The sequence below is a fragment of the Piliocolobus tephrosceles genome, chromosome 1 (genome assembly GCF_002776525.5).
Source record: "Piliocolobus tephrosceles isolate RC106 chromosome 1, ASM277652v3, whole genome shotgun sequence".
In the NCBI taxonomy this organism is placed as follows: Eukaryota; Metazoa; Chordata; class Mammalia; order Primates; family Cercopithecidae; genus Piliocolobus; species Piliocolobus tephrosceles.
Window position 1 is genome coordinate 168378359 of NC_045434.1, and position 14295 is coordinate 168392653.

The 14295-nt window shown below is 38.1% G+C and overlaps 1 protein-coding gene across 2 annotated transcripts in view; it reads left to right on the plus strand.

Moving 5' to 3' along the window:
- NDC1 (NDC1 transmembrane nucleoporin) overlaps positions 1 to 14295 on the plus strand; it is a 68970-nt gene that overhangs the window by 8127 nt on the left and 46548 nt on the right. For both annotated transcript variants that reach the window (XM_023188209.2, XM_023188218.1), the window contains 3 exons: positions 1173 to 1347; positions 3458 to 3596; positions 7991 to 8099. In XM_023188209.2, coding sequence (XP_023043977.1) covers positions 1173 to 1347; positions 3458 to 3596; positions 7991 to 8099 — 423 coding nt within the window. The remainder of the gene's footprint in view (positions 1 to 1172; positions 1348 to 3457; positions 3597 to 7990; positions 8100 to 14295) is intronic.

Below are 14295 nucleotides of genomic sequence, written 5' to 3' on the forward strand. Positions count from 1 at the left end.
ATATTTAGAGTGTTATAAGTTAGTTGCACAGTCAATAGGACCTTGTGGGCATTTCTGGTAGGGAGGGAGAGGTAATAGGAGCCTCTTCCTCAAAGTGTAAAGCACCTGAAACTTGTCCCTTCATACTTAATTTTCTACCTCCTGCCATCTCTTTACTTTGAGTATAGTAAGAGGAAAATACCTGTGTAGATAGATCAGGGAACCCTAGGCTAGCTGTTTCCAAAGGTAAACATCCCTCATGTCCTACCCATACTTGCCTCCCTAGCTCATTTGCAGAAAATGTTTTTGGATTGTCTGAAGGGTATTAAAAATCCCCATATAAGCATTTATCTTAGCATTTATGTTGTCAGTATTTACCTTCTTTATGGTTTTTTTTTCATAAGTGGACTATATATTGACAGTTTCAAATGCTGATGGTAGGAGCTCTTTTTAAAAAGTAGGCCAGGCATGGTGGCTCATGCCTGTAATCCCAACACTTTGGGAGGCCAAGGTGGGTGGATCACCTGAGGTCAGGAGTTTGAGACCGGCCTGGCCAACATGGTGAAACCCCATCTCTACTAAAAATACAAAAACTAGCCAGGCATAGTGGCAGGCACCCATAATCCCAGCTACTTGGGAGGCTGAAGCAGGAGAATCACTTGAACCCAAGAGGCAGAGGTTGCAGTGAGCCAAGATCGTATCACTGCACTCCAGCCTGGGCAACAACAGCGAAACTCCATCTCAAAAATAAATAAAATTAGATAAATAAATAAATAAAAAGTCAATATTCAGGAGCTGAGCCCAGCCACTCTCCCACACTTCAAGACCATTGCAGTAGTCCATATTTGAAGAAAAAAAAAAAAAATCATTACTCTTTTATGGTGCTTAGGAGAATACTAGGAGAGGCACTATTTGAACTATTAGGAAATTTTAATGAAAAATGTTAATCGTGCTGTCCTTAGGTTTCATCTCTAGATTCTTTGGATTTTTTTTGTGTCTGTTTATTCATGCTTTCCTCAAATTTTTTTAACTTAGAATTTTTAACTTTGAATTTTTCTGTTTTGTGTTTTACATTGACTGTGGGTTTCTTTCTGCCTTTGGAGCATTTGTGCCAGGATGAGAGGGGACAGTTTAGATCCTCTAACTGCATATGCTGCAGATTATAAAGCCACAGTAATGTGTTTCCTTTGCAGTTGTGCCTTCTATTCCCTGCTCCAGACTTGCTCTGATAGGGAAGATCATTCATCCTCAGCAACTCATGCACTCATTTATTCATGCTGCAATGGGAATGGTGATGGCTTGGTGTGCTGCAGTGATAACCCAGGGCCAATACAGTTTTCTTGTGGTCCCCTGCACTGGTACTAACAGGTAATATTAAATATATTTTTCCTTAGGAACTTAGTTTAATTACTAAGCCAAAGGTGACCTATATAGGTTAATCCTGTGAGTAATCTTTGCTTTCCAGACTTCTGTAAAAGGTGCTTTTTTGCATACATCAAATGTTTTTAATATTTTATGTGTATTGAATTCAGCAATTAAAAAAACATTATGTGCAAGGTGCTATGCGATTTATGAGAGTGATTCAAACATAGACTATAAGCTCCTTGAGAGTTGAGAACAATAGAGAAATTAAGACATGGATGCAGATGAATGTAATAGGACGAAGAAAGTGAGATGTGCAGACAAAACCTGTGGAAGTTTAGAAAACAAGAGGGATCCACACATATTCTTGGAGGAGGTAGCATTTGGTTGGAGTTTGAAGGAAGAGTAGTATGGAAAGAATGAAGAAAAAATTTTAAAAAATTGTAACTGCCTTTTATAGAGCGCTTTTATAATTTTGAAACTCATATCGTTCTTGAACACATGGCATTGATACTAATTGCAAGTTGATATTCTGATTTTAAAAATTAGAAAAGATTACTGGGAGCCAGGAATGGTGGCATGCGCCTGTAGTCCCACTGCTTGGCAGGCTGAGGCAGGAGGATCCCTTGAGTTCAGGAATTGGAGGCTGCAGTGCCCTATGATTATGCCAGTGAATAGCTCCTGCACTCCAGCCTGGGCAGTGTAGTGAGACCTTGTGTTTTTTTTTTTTTTTTTTAAACAAAGATGATTGGAGTGATCTTAAATTCTCTGTTTTCCACTGACTTTAAAACAGTGTTAACATTATTACTACTGAATACTTGATTTTCTTTCTGCCTCCAGCTACTATTATATAAGGCAGGTAGATTTTGCCCCCTTAACATCATAAGCTTTCTTGGTGAAAACTGTCCTGTTGATAAACATTAAATGATAAAAGACTGTGAGTACAGGACTGCTATGAAAAAGGAAATCCCAACTGCTCACCATGGATGAGTCTTGAATTCTTTTTTGCACTTCTCTTCCTAATGGAGGTGGCAGTGAAGTTCCAGGGAGCAGAAGGCAGCAGTAAGCTACAAGTTGTTGAAGACATTATAGTGCCTATTACAAATATATTTCCCGATGATTTCAGTCAGGATCTTTAACAAAACGAATCTTTCTTCATCATTTTGTAACTCGGAGTTCAGATAACAGTTAACCTTGAGTCTTACCTCTCCTGGAGTTAGATGGTGGGGCAGGCCTACAACCTGTGTGCCTCTATTAAAAATGGAGTTCTACTGAGTTATGATGTTGGCTCTGTATACCCCCCAGATATCTGATAGATCATAGAGATTCTCAAGAAACTCTCAAAGGAGTCCTTTTTTTTTTAGAAAGGAGTTTGAGAACTTGTTGTTTACCAAATAGATCTTATGCTTATAATGAAAGCTATTGTAAAATGATAGGGGAGTGGGCTTACAGCGGTGTCCAGCAGGGGGATCCTCTTAGATTTGGGAAGCATCAGGAGTTCCTCTTCAGCGGGAGTCCTTCAGGCAGTTCAAACAGATGATAAGTCCCATAGCCACGTGGGAGCTGCAGTCTTGTCTGTGGATACAACTCAGGTACAAGGAGGAAAAAAAAATCAGTATCAGACATGTATGGGACTCTCTGCTTTAAAGACCTTGTGCCCACAAAATCTGGTAGTATCTCTTGTAACAGTTTTATGGGCACAGCATCCAGGATCCCCATGAGGGAATACTCAGTTTCAAAGAGATAACACAAACCCAATGTTACGGCATCTCTATCAGGTATGTATAACTCATTTATAGTTGCTCTCAGCCCGGACACAGTTTACCAACTTGTAAGCAACACTGTTTATTATTATAGTAGATATTCTTAATCATATCAGATTTCCAGGGGAATAGAGGTAGAATTAATTAAAGATCAGAGTTTCATGATTCAGGAAAAAAGGCTTTGTTAATTTTGTTGACACTTACTGAAAACGAGCCATCTTGTTAGAATTTGGGACATTTCTTAAGTCTTAAGTCATTAAAGTAATTAAGCTTTGCCTTCGGTAAACGTTGAGCCTAAAACTGTGATATATGTCCCTGACTGTTGAATTAATAACTTAATTTTCTCCCTTCAGCTTTGGTAGCCCTGCTGCGCAAACCTGCTTAAATGAGTATCATCTTTTTTTCCTACTGGCTGGAGCATTTATGGGCTATAGCTATAGCCTCTTGTATTTTGTTAACAACATGAACTATCTTCCATTTCCCATCATCCAGGTAAGATCATTTGAGCATTACTTTATGTCAAAATTTGGCTGAGGTAAAATTGCCTTGGTGCTTATGTATATAACTGGATTTATCTGATTCATTCAATATTTGGTAACCAAAACTTAGAACTGAAATCCTCAAAATGCCATTTAGAGAGAGGATATTTATCTTCACGAGACTTCAGCGTGTTTTTGAGAGTTGTAGCTACCTTTTGCCATTCTCAGAATACCTCTTTGCTACACTGTTTCCCTTCCTGCTCCGTAGTGGCACTTGCTGTGATCCACCAGGGTTTGATGACGTTCATACATCTTTGCCCAGCCTGGAGTGCAGTGGCGCAATCTCAACTCACTGCAACCTCCGCCTCCTGGGTTCAAGCAATTCTCCTGCCTCAGCCCCCACATGCCACCATGCCTGGTTAATTTTTGTATTTTTAGTAGAGACAGGGTTTCACCATATTGGCCAGGCTGGTCTTAAACTCCTTACCTCAAGTAATCCACCCACCTCAGCCTCCTAAAGTGCTGGGATTATAGGCATGAGCCGCCGCGCCCAGCTGTTGCTTTTTTTTTTTTCTTTTTTTTTGAGACAGAATCTCACTCTGTCACGCAGGCTGGAGTGCAGTGGCGTGATCATGGTTCACTGCAGCATTGACCTCCTGGCTCAAGCAGTCCTCCCACCTCAGCCCCACCAAGTATCTGGGACTCCAGGTGTGCAGCACTGTGCCTGGCTAATTTTTGTATTTTTTTGTAGAGACGGGGTTTCTCCATGTTGCCCAGGCCGGTCTCAAGCTCCTGGGCTCAAGCTATCTGCCCGCGTTGGCCTCCCAAAGTGCCGGGGTTACAGGTGTGAACCATCGTGGCTGGCCTGCTAGCTTCTTTTTGAACTTAAGAACCTTGTGAGTTTGGGGATGTGCAAGTAATTTTAGAATATGTCACTTAACCGTCTCCTATCATTTTCAGAACAAGGCAAAGTTTGTATAAATAAAACAGTTTCAGCTGGTTTGAGTGGTAGAGTATAATCTACCTTTCAGTTAGGTCTTAAAAATGTAATCTGGTAGGAGTCATTCCTGGAACTGAGAAGCACTCCTCTGGCAGGAGAGGGAAAGATGGTTGAGATGTCTCACGGATGCATCGGGGCTCTTCCAGCCTGTTTCTGCTGCTCCTCATTTGCACAGTTCTATTACTTGCTTCATTCACGCCCTGGTAGGCTGAAGACTGGGAATTGGAGCAAAAATTATTGTTTCTACCATGTAAAGTCAAAATTTGTAAAATTTTAGTACTTTTTTTTTTTTTTTTGTGATTTCTTTTGGTAAAATGTTAGATTTATTCTCAATCCCAGAAGTTTATTCTATGATGCTAATAGCTTTGGCTTCAGCTTTGGCAGAATATTGATTTTTAACAATTGGTAATTCAGTATTTGGTCAAAAAATGTATTTGGGGCATGTCTTGTAGCCATGAGTGTATAGGCTATTGGTATTGGTCTGCTGAGCTGGGTGCTGTTCTCCAGCCTGGGGATAGTTGGAGCAGGTGTTTTGCTGGGTGGTGCGATGGAAGGGCAGTGGAATGAAGAAGCTGAAGATTTGGGAAGACTAGTGGAAATGATGGCTCTTGATGCCCAGGACCATAGTTTCCTGCCCATCAGGTTTGTAAGTGTCTTGCCCAGCAGGATAGATTTGCCTCCTGAGAAGACTAAGAGGGAGGGATGACACCACGGCTTATCCTTCTTTCATTAACTCTGGGAGTGCGGCATACGGTGTATGACCTTTCCGTGTGCATTTTAAGTTGCTAAGGAAGCAAGTTGGATTGTCAGGAAACTGTGAGAAGTCAGACCCATTCCCCTTCTGACCCTCTATAGAGCGCGATGTGGTGATTAATAGCCAAGTTGACCAGAGAATTTTAGAGCTTAAAGAATTTTATAAGCAATAACAGCCATTAACATGGTCATATTTATTTATTTATTTATTTATTTATTGCCAGACAGTCTGTTTATATCACTATTATTTTTGATGCTACCTAGCAGGTATCTTTCCAAGAATGATAATATTTTTATTATAAAATATTTAAATATCATATTGATAAGTTGAATGTTTCCTTGACCACCCCGTGGCCAGTCTCAATCTTTGTCCTGCTGGTAACCATTGTTACCAATGGGATTAAGGATAATACACTAAACTGGTAAAGTTGATATTCTTCCAGACCGTTTAGTGTACATTTACATGTATGTACCTATAACGTTATATATATTGTGGAGTGGGGTTTATATAAGTGGTTTTATCTTATATACATTATTCAGTAACTACTTTTTTCATGTAACTATGAAAATTTAAGGCTTTTTTTTTGAGACGGAGTTTTGCTCTCTTCGCCCAAGCTGGAATGCGGTGGCGCAATCTCGGCTCACTGCAACCTCCGCCTCCTGGGTTCAAGCGATTCTTCTGCCTCAGCCTCACGAGTAGCTGGGACTATAGGTGTGCACTACCACACCCAGCTAATTTTTGTAGAAAAATTAAGGCTTTTAAAAGATCTACTAATTTTAACTAATTTGCCATTAGTCCATTAGTTTTTTCTTTAAACTTGCCTACACTACTAAAACCAATTCTATTGCCTTTATCAAATTCATTGTTCTATGAGTTACCAGGATTGTAAAAAATACAAATAATAAAAAAGATGAAAACAAAACCAACCAACCAAAAAAGAACAGGAACAAAAAATAATTCTTAATGATGGACCAATAGGGAAAAGCAGACTGTTAGTATGAAATAGGGCACAAAGAAATGTACATCAAGACAGGGCTTAGCAAACTGTGCCAACAAGACTGTTGAAAGTATTAAATGAGATTTATAGAGCGTTTACCATAGTGCCTAGCACATAGTAAATATTTAGTGAAGGGTAGTTCATAGCCAAATCACAGAAGAAATCCAACAGGGAATTGAAAAACACTTCAGCGTGGGAGCAAGAGGTGCGGGAAATGGTATTTTCTGCTTGTCTGCTGAAATGTCTCCCTGCTTCCCTAGCCTCTCTGAACCTTTGTGAAGAATGGTTGAGGTGAAAGCTGTGATAGGAATAGTATAGGAACTATGCCGTTTTTATTGGGGCAGGTGTGTGGTGGTGGTAGCACCCGGTGGCTACATAGAATAGTGCAGTTCCACATCTTGTACTTTGAAAATAGTTGAAGAGACCAATATAATTGAAGCAATATGATTAGTGGCCAAGTATTAAATGGACTACTTTTTGTTTGTTTTCTTTTTGAGACATACATAGTGTCACTCTGTCACGCGGGTTGGAGTGCAGTGGTGCGGTCTCAGCTCACTGCAACCTTTGCCTCTCAGGTTCAAGCAATCCTCCCGGCTCAGCCTTCTGAAGAGCTGGGATTGCAGGCAGCTGCCACCATGCCTTATCTTATATATATTATTTTTGTATTTTTAGTAGAGACGGGGTTTTCCCATGGTAAAGTCTCAAAAAGAAAACAAGGCCTCCCAAAGTGCTAGGATTACGGGTGTGAGCCACTGCACCCGACCCTTTTTTTTCTCCTCTTTTTTTTTTAAGCTCATCAGCTATCGTTAGTGTATTTTATGTGTCGCCCAAGACAACTCTTCTTCTTTCAGTGAGGCCCAGGGAAGCCCAAAGATAAGGCACCCCTGTCTTAATCATTAGAATTTTCAGGTTCCCACTAAGGAGCTATTTAGCTGGTTCAGCTTTCTTATCTTTCACATAGAGAGGAGGCATGACTTACTGAGGGTTGTACAGAAAGAGGGAGCACTAGAACTCACAATTCTTTATTCCTAGGCTAGTATCTTCTTCACTGCCTCCCATTTTTCTGCAAATAGCATTTTAAAAAATTTAGTGCAAAGGCAGTATGCATTATTTTTAAGATTGGAGGCTCTGAGGCTAGCCTGCCTGGATTGATAGCTCAGATTTTCCTTTTGCTGGCTGATAACATTGGTTGTTATTTAATCTCTCTGTGCCTTGTTTTCTTCATCTCTAAGATGAGGGTAGTAGTAAAAACTCCCTCATAGGGTTCTTATGAGGTTTAAATGAATTCAAATATGTCAAGTGCTTAGGGCAGTACCTGGTACATGGTAAGCAACAAAAAAATGTTAACTGCTGTTGTTACTGTGTTTCTTGTACTTTCTTCATCTCCATAGTGTTTAGTACCAAGTATGGATTGATACGGTTAATTTTCTTATTTCTCATTTTATATCAGTGAGATGTTGAATAATATAAATATTAAATTTTTTAACATCTAAAATAGTTGATGTTTTTGCTTCCGCAATACCCTTTGTCTTCTTGTACAATAATTATGTTTTTTATGTAGACTGACTGTTACAGTTAAGTGCTTGCTTTAAGATGATATTGAATGTATCATTTGATTTGGATGTGTCATTTGATTCTGGTTTTTTTCCCTCACAGCAATACAAGTTCTTGCGTTTTAGGAGATCTCTGCTTTTACTAGTTAAACACAGTTGTGTGGAATCACTGTTCCTGGTTAGAAATTTCTGCATTTTATATTATTTTCTTGGTAAGAATTTCTGTTTTTTGATACAGTGATATATTATCTCATAACCCAGAAAATGTCAGTTACAAAGTCATTCTTGTGTTTGTGTGTTTTCTACATTTATAGGTATGTGATTAGCCCAGCTGATTCGTTGTTTAAATTGTCAAAGAGAATGTATTTAGTCGTATGTATTTAGGAAAATATTGTTAAAGAAAATGTGACATATACCTATAATGAAATATTGTTTAGCCTTTAAAAAGAAGGAAATCTTGTTATGTACTACAGCATGAATAAACCTTGAGGACATTATGCTAAGTGAAATAAGCCAGTCACAAAAAGACAAATACTGTATTATTCCACTTGTATGAGGTATCTAAAATAGTCAAACTCTTAGAAAACAGAATGGTGGTTGTTGGGCTAGAGAGTTGGGAAGGGGTGGAGTTGTTCAGTGGGTATAGAGTTTCAGTTTTGCAAAATGAAAAGTTCTAGAGATCTGTTGCACAAAAATGTGCATATAGTTTACTGAGCACTTAAAGATAGCTAAGATGGTAAATTTGTTTTTTTTTTTTTGGCGCTCTGTCACCCAGGCTAGAGTGTAATGGTACGATCTTGGCTCACTGCAACCTCCAACTCTTGGGTTCAAGCAGTTCTCCTGCTTCAGCCTTCCAAGTAGCTGGGACCACTACCAGGCGTGCACCACCACGCCTAGCTATTTTTTGTATTTTTAGTAGAGACGGTGTTTCACCCTGTTGTCAGGCTGGTCTCAAACTCTTGACCTCGGGTGATCCGCCCACCTCTGCCTCCCAGAGTGCTAGGATTACAGTCTTGAGCCACCACGCCTGGCCTAAGATGGTAAATTTTATGCTATAGGTTTTTTTTTTTTTTTACCACAATTAAAAACAAATGCATTCTTTTTTAAAGAAAGAAAAAATACTGTGCATCATTTGGTCATTACTCTGTCTAGAAATGACATACTCCTTTATATAACTCGTAACTCGATACTAATACGATGTAAATATTTTGTTGGTAAAGGAAACTTGGGGCATTTGTTAACATGACTATTAAGCATAAAAATGCAGTTTATTATTTAGTATCATGAATAGTGCAAGGTGAAAACATTAATCTTGTTAGCAACACGTAATAATTTAAACAAAATCCGACCTTCAGAGATACTATTTTCAGATTATAACTTTTTCTGATCCTATATTTTCTATGGATATATATTTTATAAAATTGTTCTCACTGTGTATAGGCCATCCTGTTTATTTTTTTCACTTGTGGTTTATATAGTCCATTTCTACATAGCTCTTATAATTGTCATTCTACTGTTAATACTTCACTGTATTGTTTTTCTTTTATATTTCTTCTTTCTTTCTCTTTCTATAAGTTATTGGGGTACAGGTAGTATTTGGTTACATGAGTAAATTCTTTAGTGGTAATTTGTGAGGTTTAGGTGCACCGATCACCCAAGCAGTATACACTGCACCTTATTTGTAGTCTTTTATCCTTCATCCCCCTCCCACTCTTCCTTGCAAGTCCCCAGAGTCCATTATATTATTCTTACGCCTTTGCATCCTCAGTTTAACTCCCACATATCAGTGAGAACATACAATGTTTGGTTCTCCATTCCTGAGTTAACTTCACTTGGGATAATAGTCTCCAGTCTCATCCAGGTCACTGCAAATGCTGCTAATTCATTCCTTTTTACGTGCATAGTATTCTATCTCATATATATATATTTTTATATATATACACACACACACACACACACACACACACACACACCACAGTTTCTTTATCCACTCGTTGATTGATGGGCATTTGGGTTCATTTCACGATTTTGCTATTGTGAATTGTGCTGCTGTAAATATATGTGCAAGTATCCTTTTTGAATAATGACTTCTTTTCCTCTGAGTAGATACCCAGTAGTGGGATTGCTGAATCAAATGGTAGTTCTACTTTTAGTTCTTTAAGGAATCTCCACACTGTTTTCCATAGTGACTGTACTAGTTTACATTCCCACTAGCAGTGTAGAAGTGTTCCTTGTTCAGTGCATCCACGCCAACATCTACTGGTTTTTGATTTTTTTGATTATGGCCATTCTTGGAGGAGTAAGGTGGTATCGCATTGTGGTTTTGATTTGCATTTCCCTGATTATTAGTGATATTGAGCATTTTTTCATATGTCATTTGCCATTTGTCATTTCATATGTCATTGACTATTTGTATATCTTCTTTTGAGAATTGTCTATTCATGTTCTTAGCCCACTTTTTGATGGGATTGTTTTTTTCCTACTGATTTGTTTGAGTTTGTTGTAGATTCCGGATATTAGTCCTTTGTCACATATATAGATTGTGAGGATTTTCACCCACTCTGTGGGTTGTCTGCTTACTTTACTGACTGTTTTTTTTTTGGGGGGGGGGGGGCCATGCAAAAGCTCTTTAATTAGGTCCCAGCTATTTATTGCTGTTTTTATTGCATTTGCTTTTGGGCTCTTGGTCATGAAATCTTTGTCTAAGCCAATGTCTAGAAGGGTTTTTTTCAACATTATCTTCTAGAATTTTTATGGTTTCAGGTCTTAGATTTAAGTCCTTAATCCATATTGAGTTGATTTTTGTATAAGGTGAGAGATGAGGATCGAGTTTCATTCTCCCACATGTGGCTAGCCAATTATCCCAGCACCATTTGTTGAAAAGGAGTCCTTTCCCCACTTTATGTTTTTGTTTGCTTTGTCAAAGATCAGTTGGCTGTAAGTATTTGGGTTTATTTCTGGGTTATCTATTCTGTCCCATTGGTCTATGTGCCTGTTTTCATACCAGTACCACTCTGTTTTGGTGACTATGGCCTTATAGTTAGTTTGAAATCAGGTAGTGTGATGCCTCCAGATGTGTTCTTTTTGCCTAGTCTTGCTTTGGCAATGTGGGCTCTTTTTTGATTCCATATGAATTTAAGAATTGTTTTTTCTAATTCTGTGAAGAATGATGGTGGTATTCTGGTGGAGATTGTGTTGAATTTGTAGATTGCTTTTGGCAGTATGGTCATTTTCATAATATTGATGACCCATCCATGAGCATGGGATGTGTTTCCATTTGTTTGTGTTGTCTGTGATTTCTTTCAGCAGTGTTTTGTAGTTTTCCTTGTACAGCTGTTTCGACTCCTTGATTAGGTATACCCCTAAGTATTTTTTTTTTTTTTTTTGCAGCTATTCTAAAAGGGTTTGAGTTCTTGATTTGATTCTCCGCTTGGTCACTTTTGGTGTATAGAAGAGCTACTGATTTGTGTGCATTAATCTTGTAGCTGGAAACTTTGCTGAATTCTTTTATCAGTTCTAGGAACTTTCTGGAGGAGCCGTTAGGGTTTTTAAGGTAAACGATCATATCATCAGCAAACAGTGGCAGTTTGATTTCCTCTTTACTGATTTGGATGCCTTTAAATTCTTTCTCTTGTCTGATTGCTCTGGCTAGGACTTCCAGTACTAGGTTGAAGAAGAGTGGTGAGAGTGGGTGTGCTTGTCTGTTCCAGTTCTGAGAGGGAATGCTTTCAGCTCTTCCCCATTCAGTATTATGTTGGCTGTGGGTTTGTCATAGATGGCTTTTATTACATTAAGGTATGGCCCTTGTATGCCAGTGTTGCTGAGAATTTTAATCATAAAGGAATGCTGGATTTTGTCGAATGTTTTTTCTGCATCTGTTGAGATGATCATGTGATTTTTGCTTTTAATTCTGTTTTGTGGTGTATCACATTTACTGACTTGTGTATGTTAAACCATCCCTGCATCCCTGGTATGAGAACCACTTGATCATGGTGGATTATCTTTTTGATATGTTGTTGGATTCAGTTAGCTAGTATTTTGTTAAGGATTTTAGCATCAATATTCATCGAGGATATCAGTCTGTAGTTTTTCTTTTTTGGTTATGTCCCTTCTGGTTTTGGTTTTAGGGTGATGCTGGCCTCATAAAAGGAATTAGGGAGGGTTCCTTTTTTATCTTGTGGAATAGTGTCAAAAGGATTGGTACCAATTCTTCTCTGAATGTCTGGTAGAATTCTCCTGTGAATTTGTCTGGTCCTGGACTTTTTTTTTGTTGATAATTTTAAAATTACCATTTCAGTCTCTCTGCTTGTTATTGGTCTGTTCAGGGTATCTGATTCTTCCTGATTTAAGCTAGGAAGGTTGTATTTTTCCAGGAATTTGTCCGTCTCTTCTAGGTTTGCTAGTTTATGTGCATAAAGGTGTTGTTCATAGTAGTTGTGAATGATCTTTTGTATTTCAGTGGTGTCAGTTGTAATATCTCCTGTTTTGTTTCTTAGTGAGGTTATTTGGATTTTCTCTCTCCCTTTTTTGGTTAATCTTGCTAATTGTCTATCAGTTTTATTTATCTTTTCAAAGGACCAGCTTTTTGTTTCATTTATCTTTTGTATTTTTGTTGTTATTGTTTCAAATTCATTTAGTTCTGCTCTGATCTCAGTTATTTCCTTTTTTCTGCTGGGTTTGGGTTTGGTTTGTTGTTTCTCTAGTTCCTTGAGGTGTGACCTTAGAATGTCAGTTTGTGCTCTTTCAGTCTTTCTGATGTAGGTGCTTAGGGCTGTGAACTTTCCTCTTAGCACCGCCTTTGCTGTAACCCAGAGGTTTTGATAGATTGTGTCATTATTGTCATTCAGTTCGATAAATTTTTTAATTTCCATCTTGATTTCGTTTTTGACCCAGTGCTCATTCAGGAGCAGATTATTTAATTGCCATGTATTTGCATGGTTCTGAAGGTTCCTTTTGGAGTTGATTTCCAGTTTTATTCCACTGTGATCTGAGAGAGTGCTTGATGTAAGTTCAGTTTTCTTAAATTTATTGAGGTTCGTTTTATGGCCTATCATATGATCTGTCTTGGAGAAAGTTCCATGTGCTGTTGAATAGGATGTGTATTCTCAAAGTACACATTCTATGGAACTACACAAAGTTCCATGTGGCTGTTGGATGAAATGTTCTGTATGTATCTTTTAAGTCCATTGTTCCAAGGTATAGTTTAAATCCATTGTTTCTTTGTTGACTTTCTGTTCTCATAACCTGCCTAGTGTTGTCAGTGGAGTATTAAAGTCCTCCACTATTATTGTGTTGCTGTCTATCTCATTTCTTAGGTCTATTCGTAATTGTTTTATAAATTTGGGAGCTCCAGTGTTAGGTGCATATAAGTTTAGGATTGTGATATTTTCCTGTTGGGCGAGACCTTTTAACATTATATAATGTCCCTCTTTGTCTCTTTTAACTGCTGTTGCTTTAAAATTTGTTTTGTTTGATATAAGAATAGCTACCCCTGCTTGCTTTTAGTGTCCATTTGCATGAAATGCCTTTTTTCACACCTTTACTTTAAGTTTATGTGGGTCCTTGTGTGTTAGGTGAGTCTCCTGAAGGCAGCAGATGGTTGGTTGGTGAGTTCTTATCCTTTCTGCGGTTCTGTATCTTTTAAGTGGAGGATTTAGGCCATTTGCATTCAATGTTAGTATTGAAATATTAGGTACCATCAAATCCACCATGCCTTTTGTTGCCTGTGTACTTTTTTTTTTTTTTTTTGCTTTTTGGTTTTGCTTTTCAAGATGTATTTTTGTTTTATAGGTTCTGTTTGATTTATGCTTTAAAGAGGTTCTGCTTTGATGTGTTTCCAGGATTTGTTTCAAGATTTACAGCTCCTTTTAGCAGTTCTTGTAATGGTGGCGTGGTAATGGCGAATTCTCTCAGCATTTATTTGTCTGAAAAAGACTGTATGTTTCTTCATATATGATGCTTAGTTTTGCTGGATACAAAATTCTTTGCTGATAATTGTTTTGTTTGAGGAGGCTGAAGATAGGGCCCCAGTCCCTTCTAGCTCGTCAGGTTTCTGCTGATGAATCTGCTGTTAATCTGATAGGTTTTCTTTTATAGGTTACCTGGTGCTTCTGTCTTACAGCTCTTAAAGATTCTTTCCTTTGTCTTAACTTTGGATAACCTGATGACAATATGCCTAGGCAAAGATCTTCTTGTGATGAATTTTTCAGGTGTTCTTTGTGCTTCTTGTATTTGGATGTCTAGGTCTAGCAAGGCCAGGGACATTTTCTTTGATTATTCCCCCAAATAATGTTTTCCAAGCTTTTAGAATTCTCTTCTTCCTCAGGAACACCGATTATTCTTAAGTTTGGTCGCTTAACATAATCCCAGACTTCTTAAAGACCTTGTCCATATTTTCCTATTCTTTTT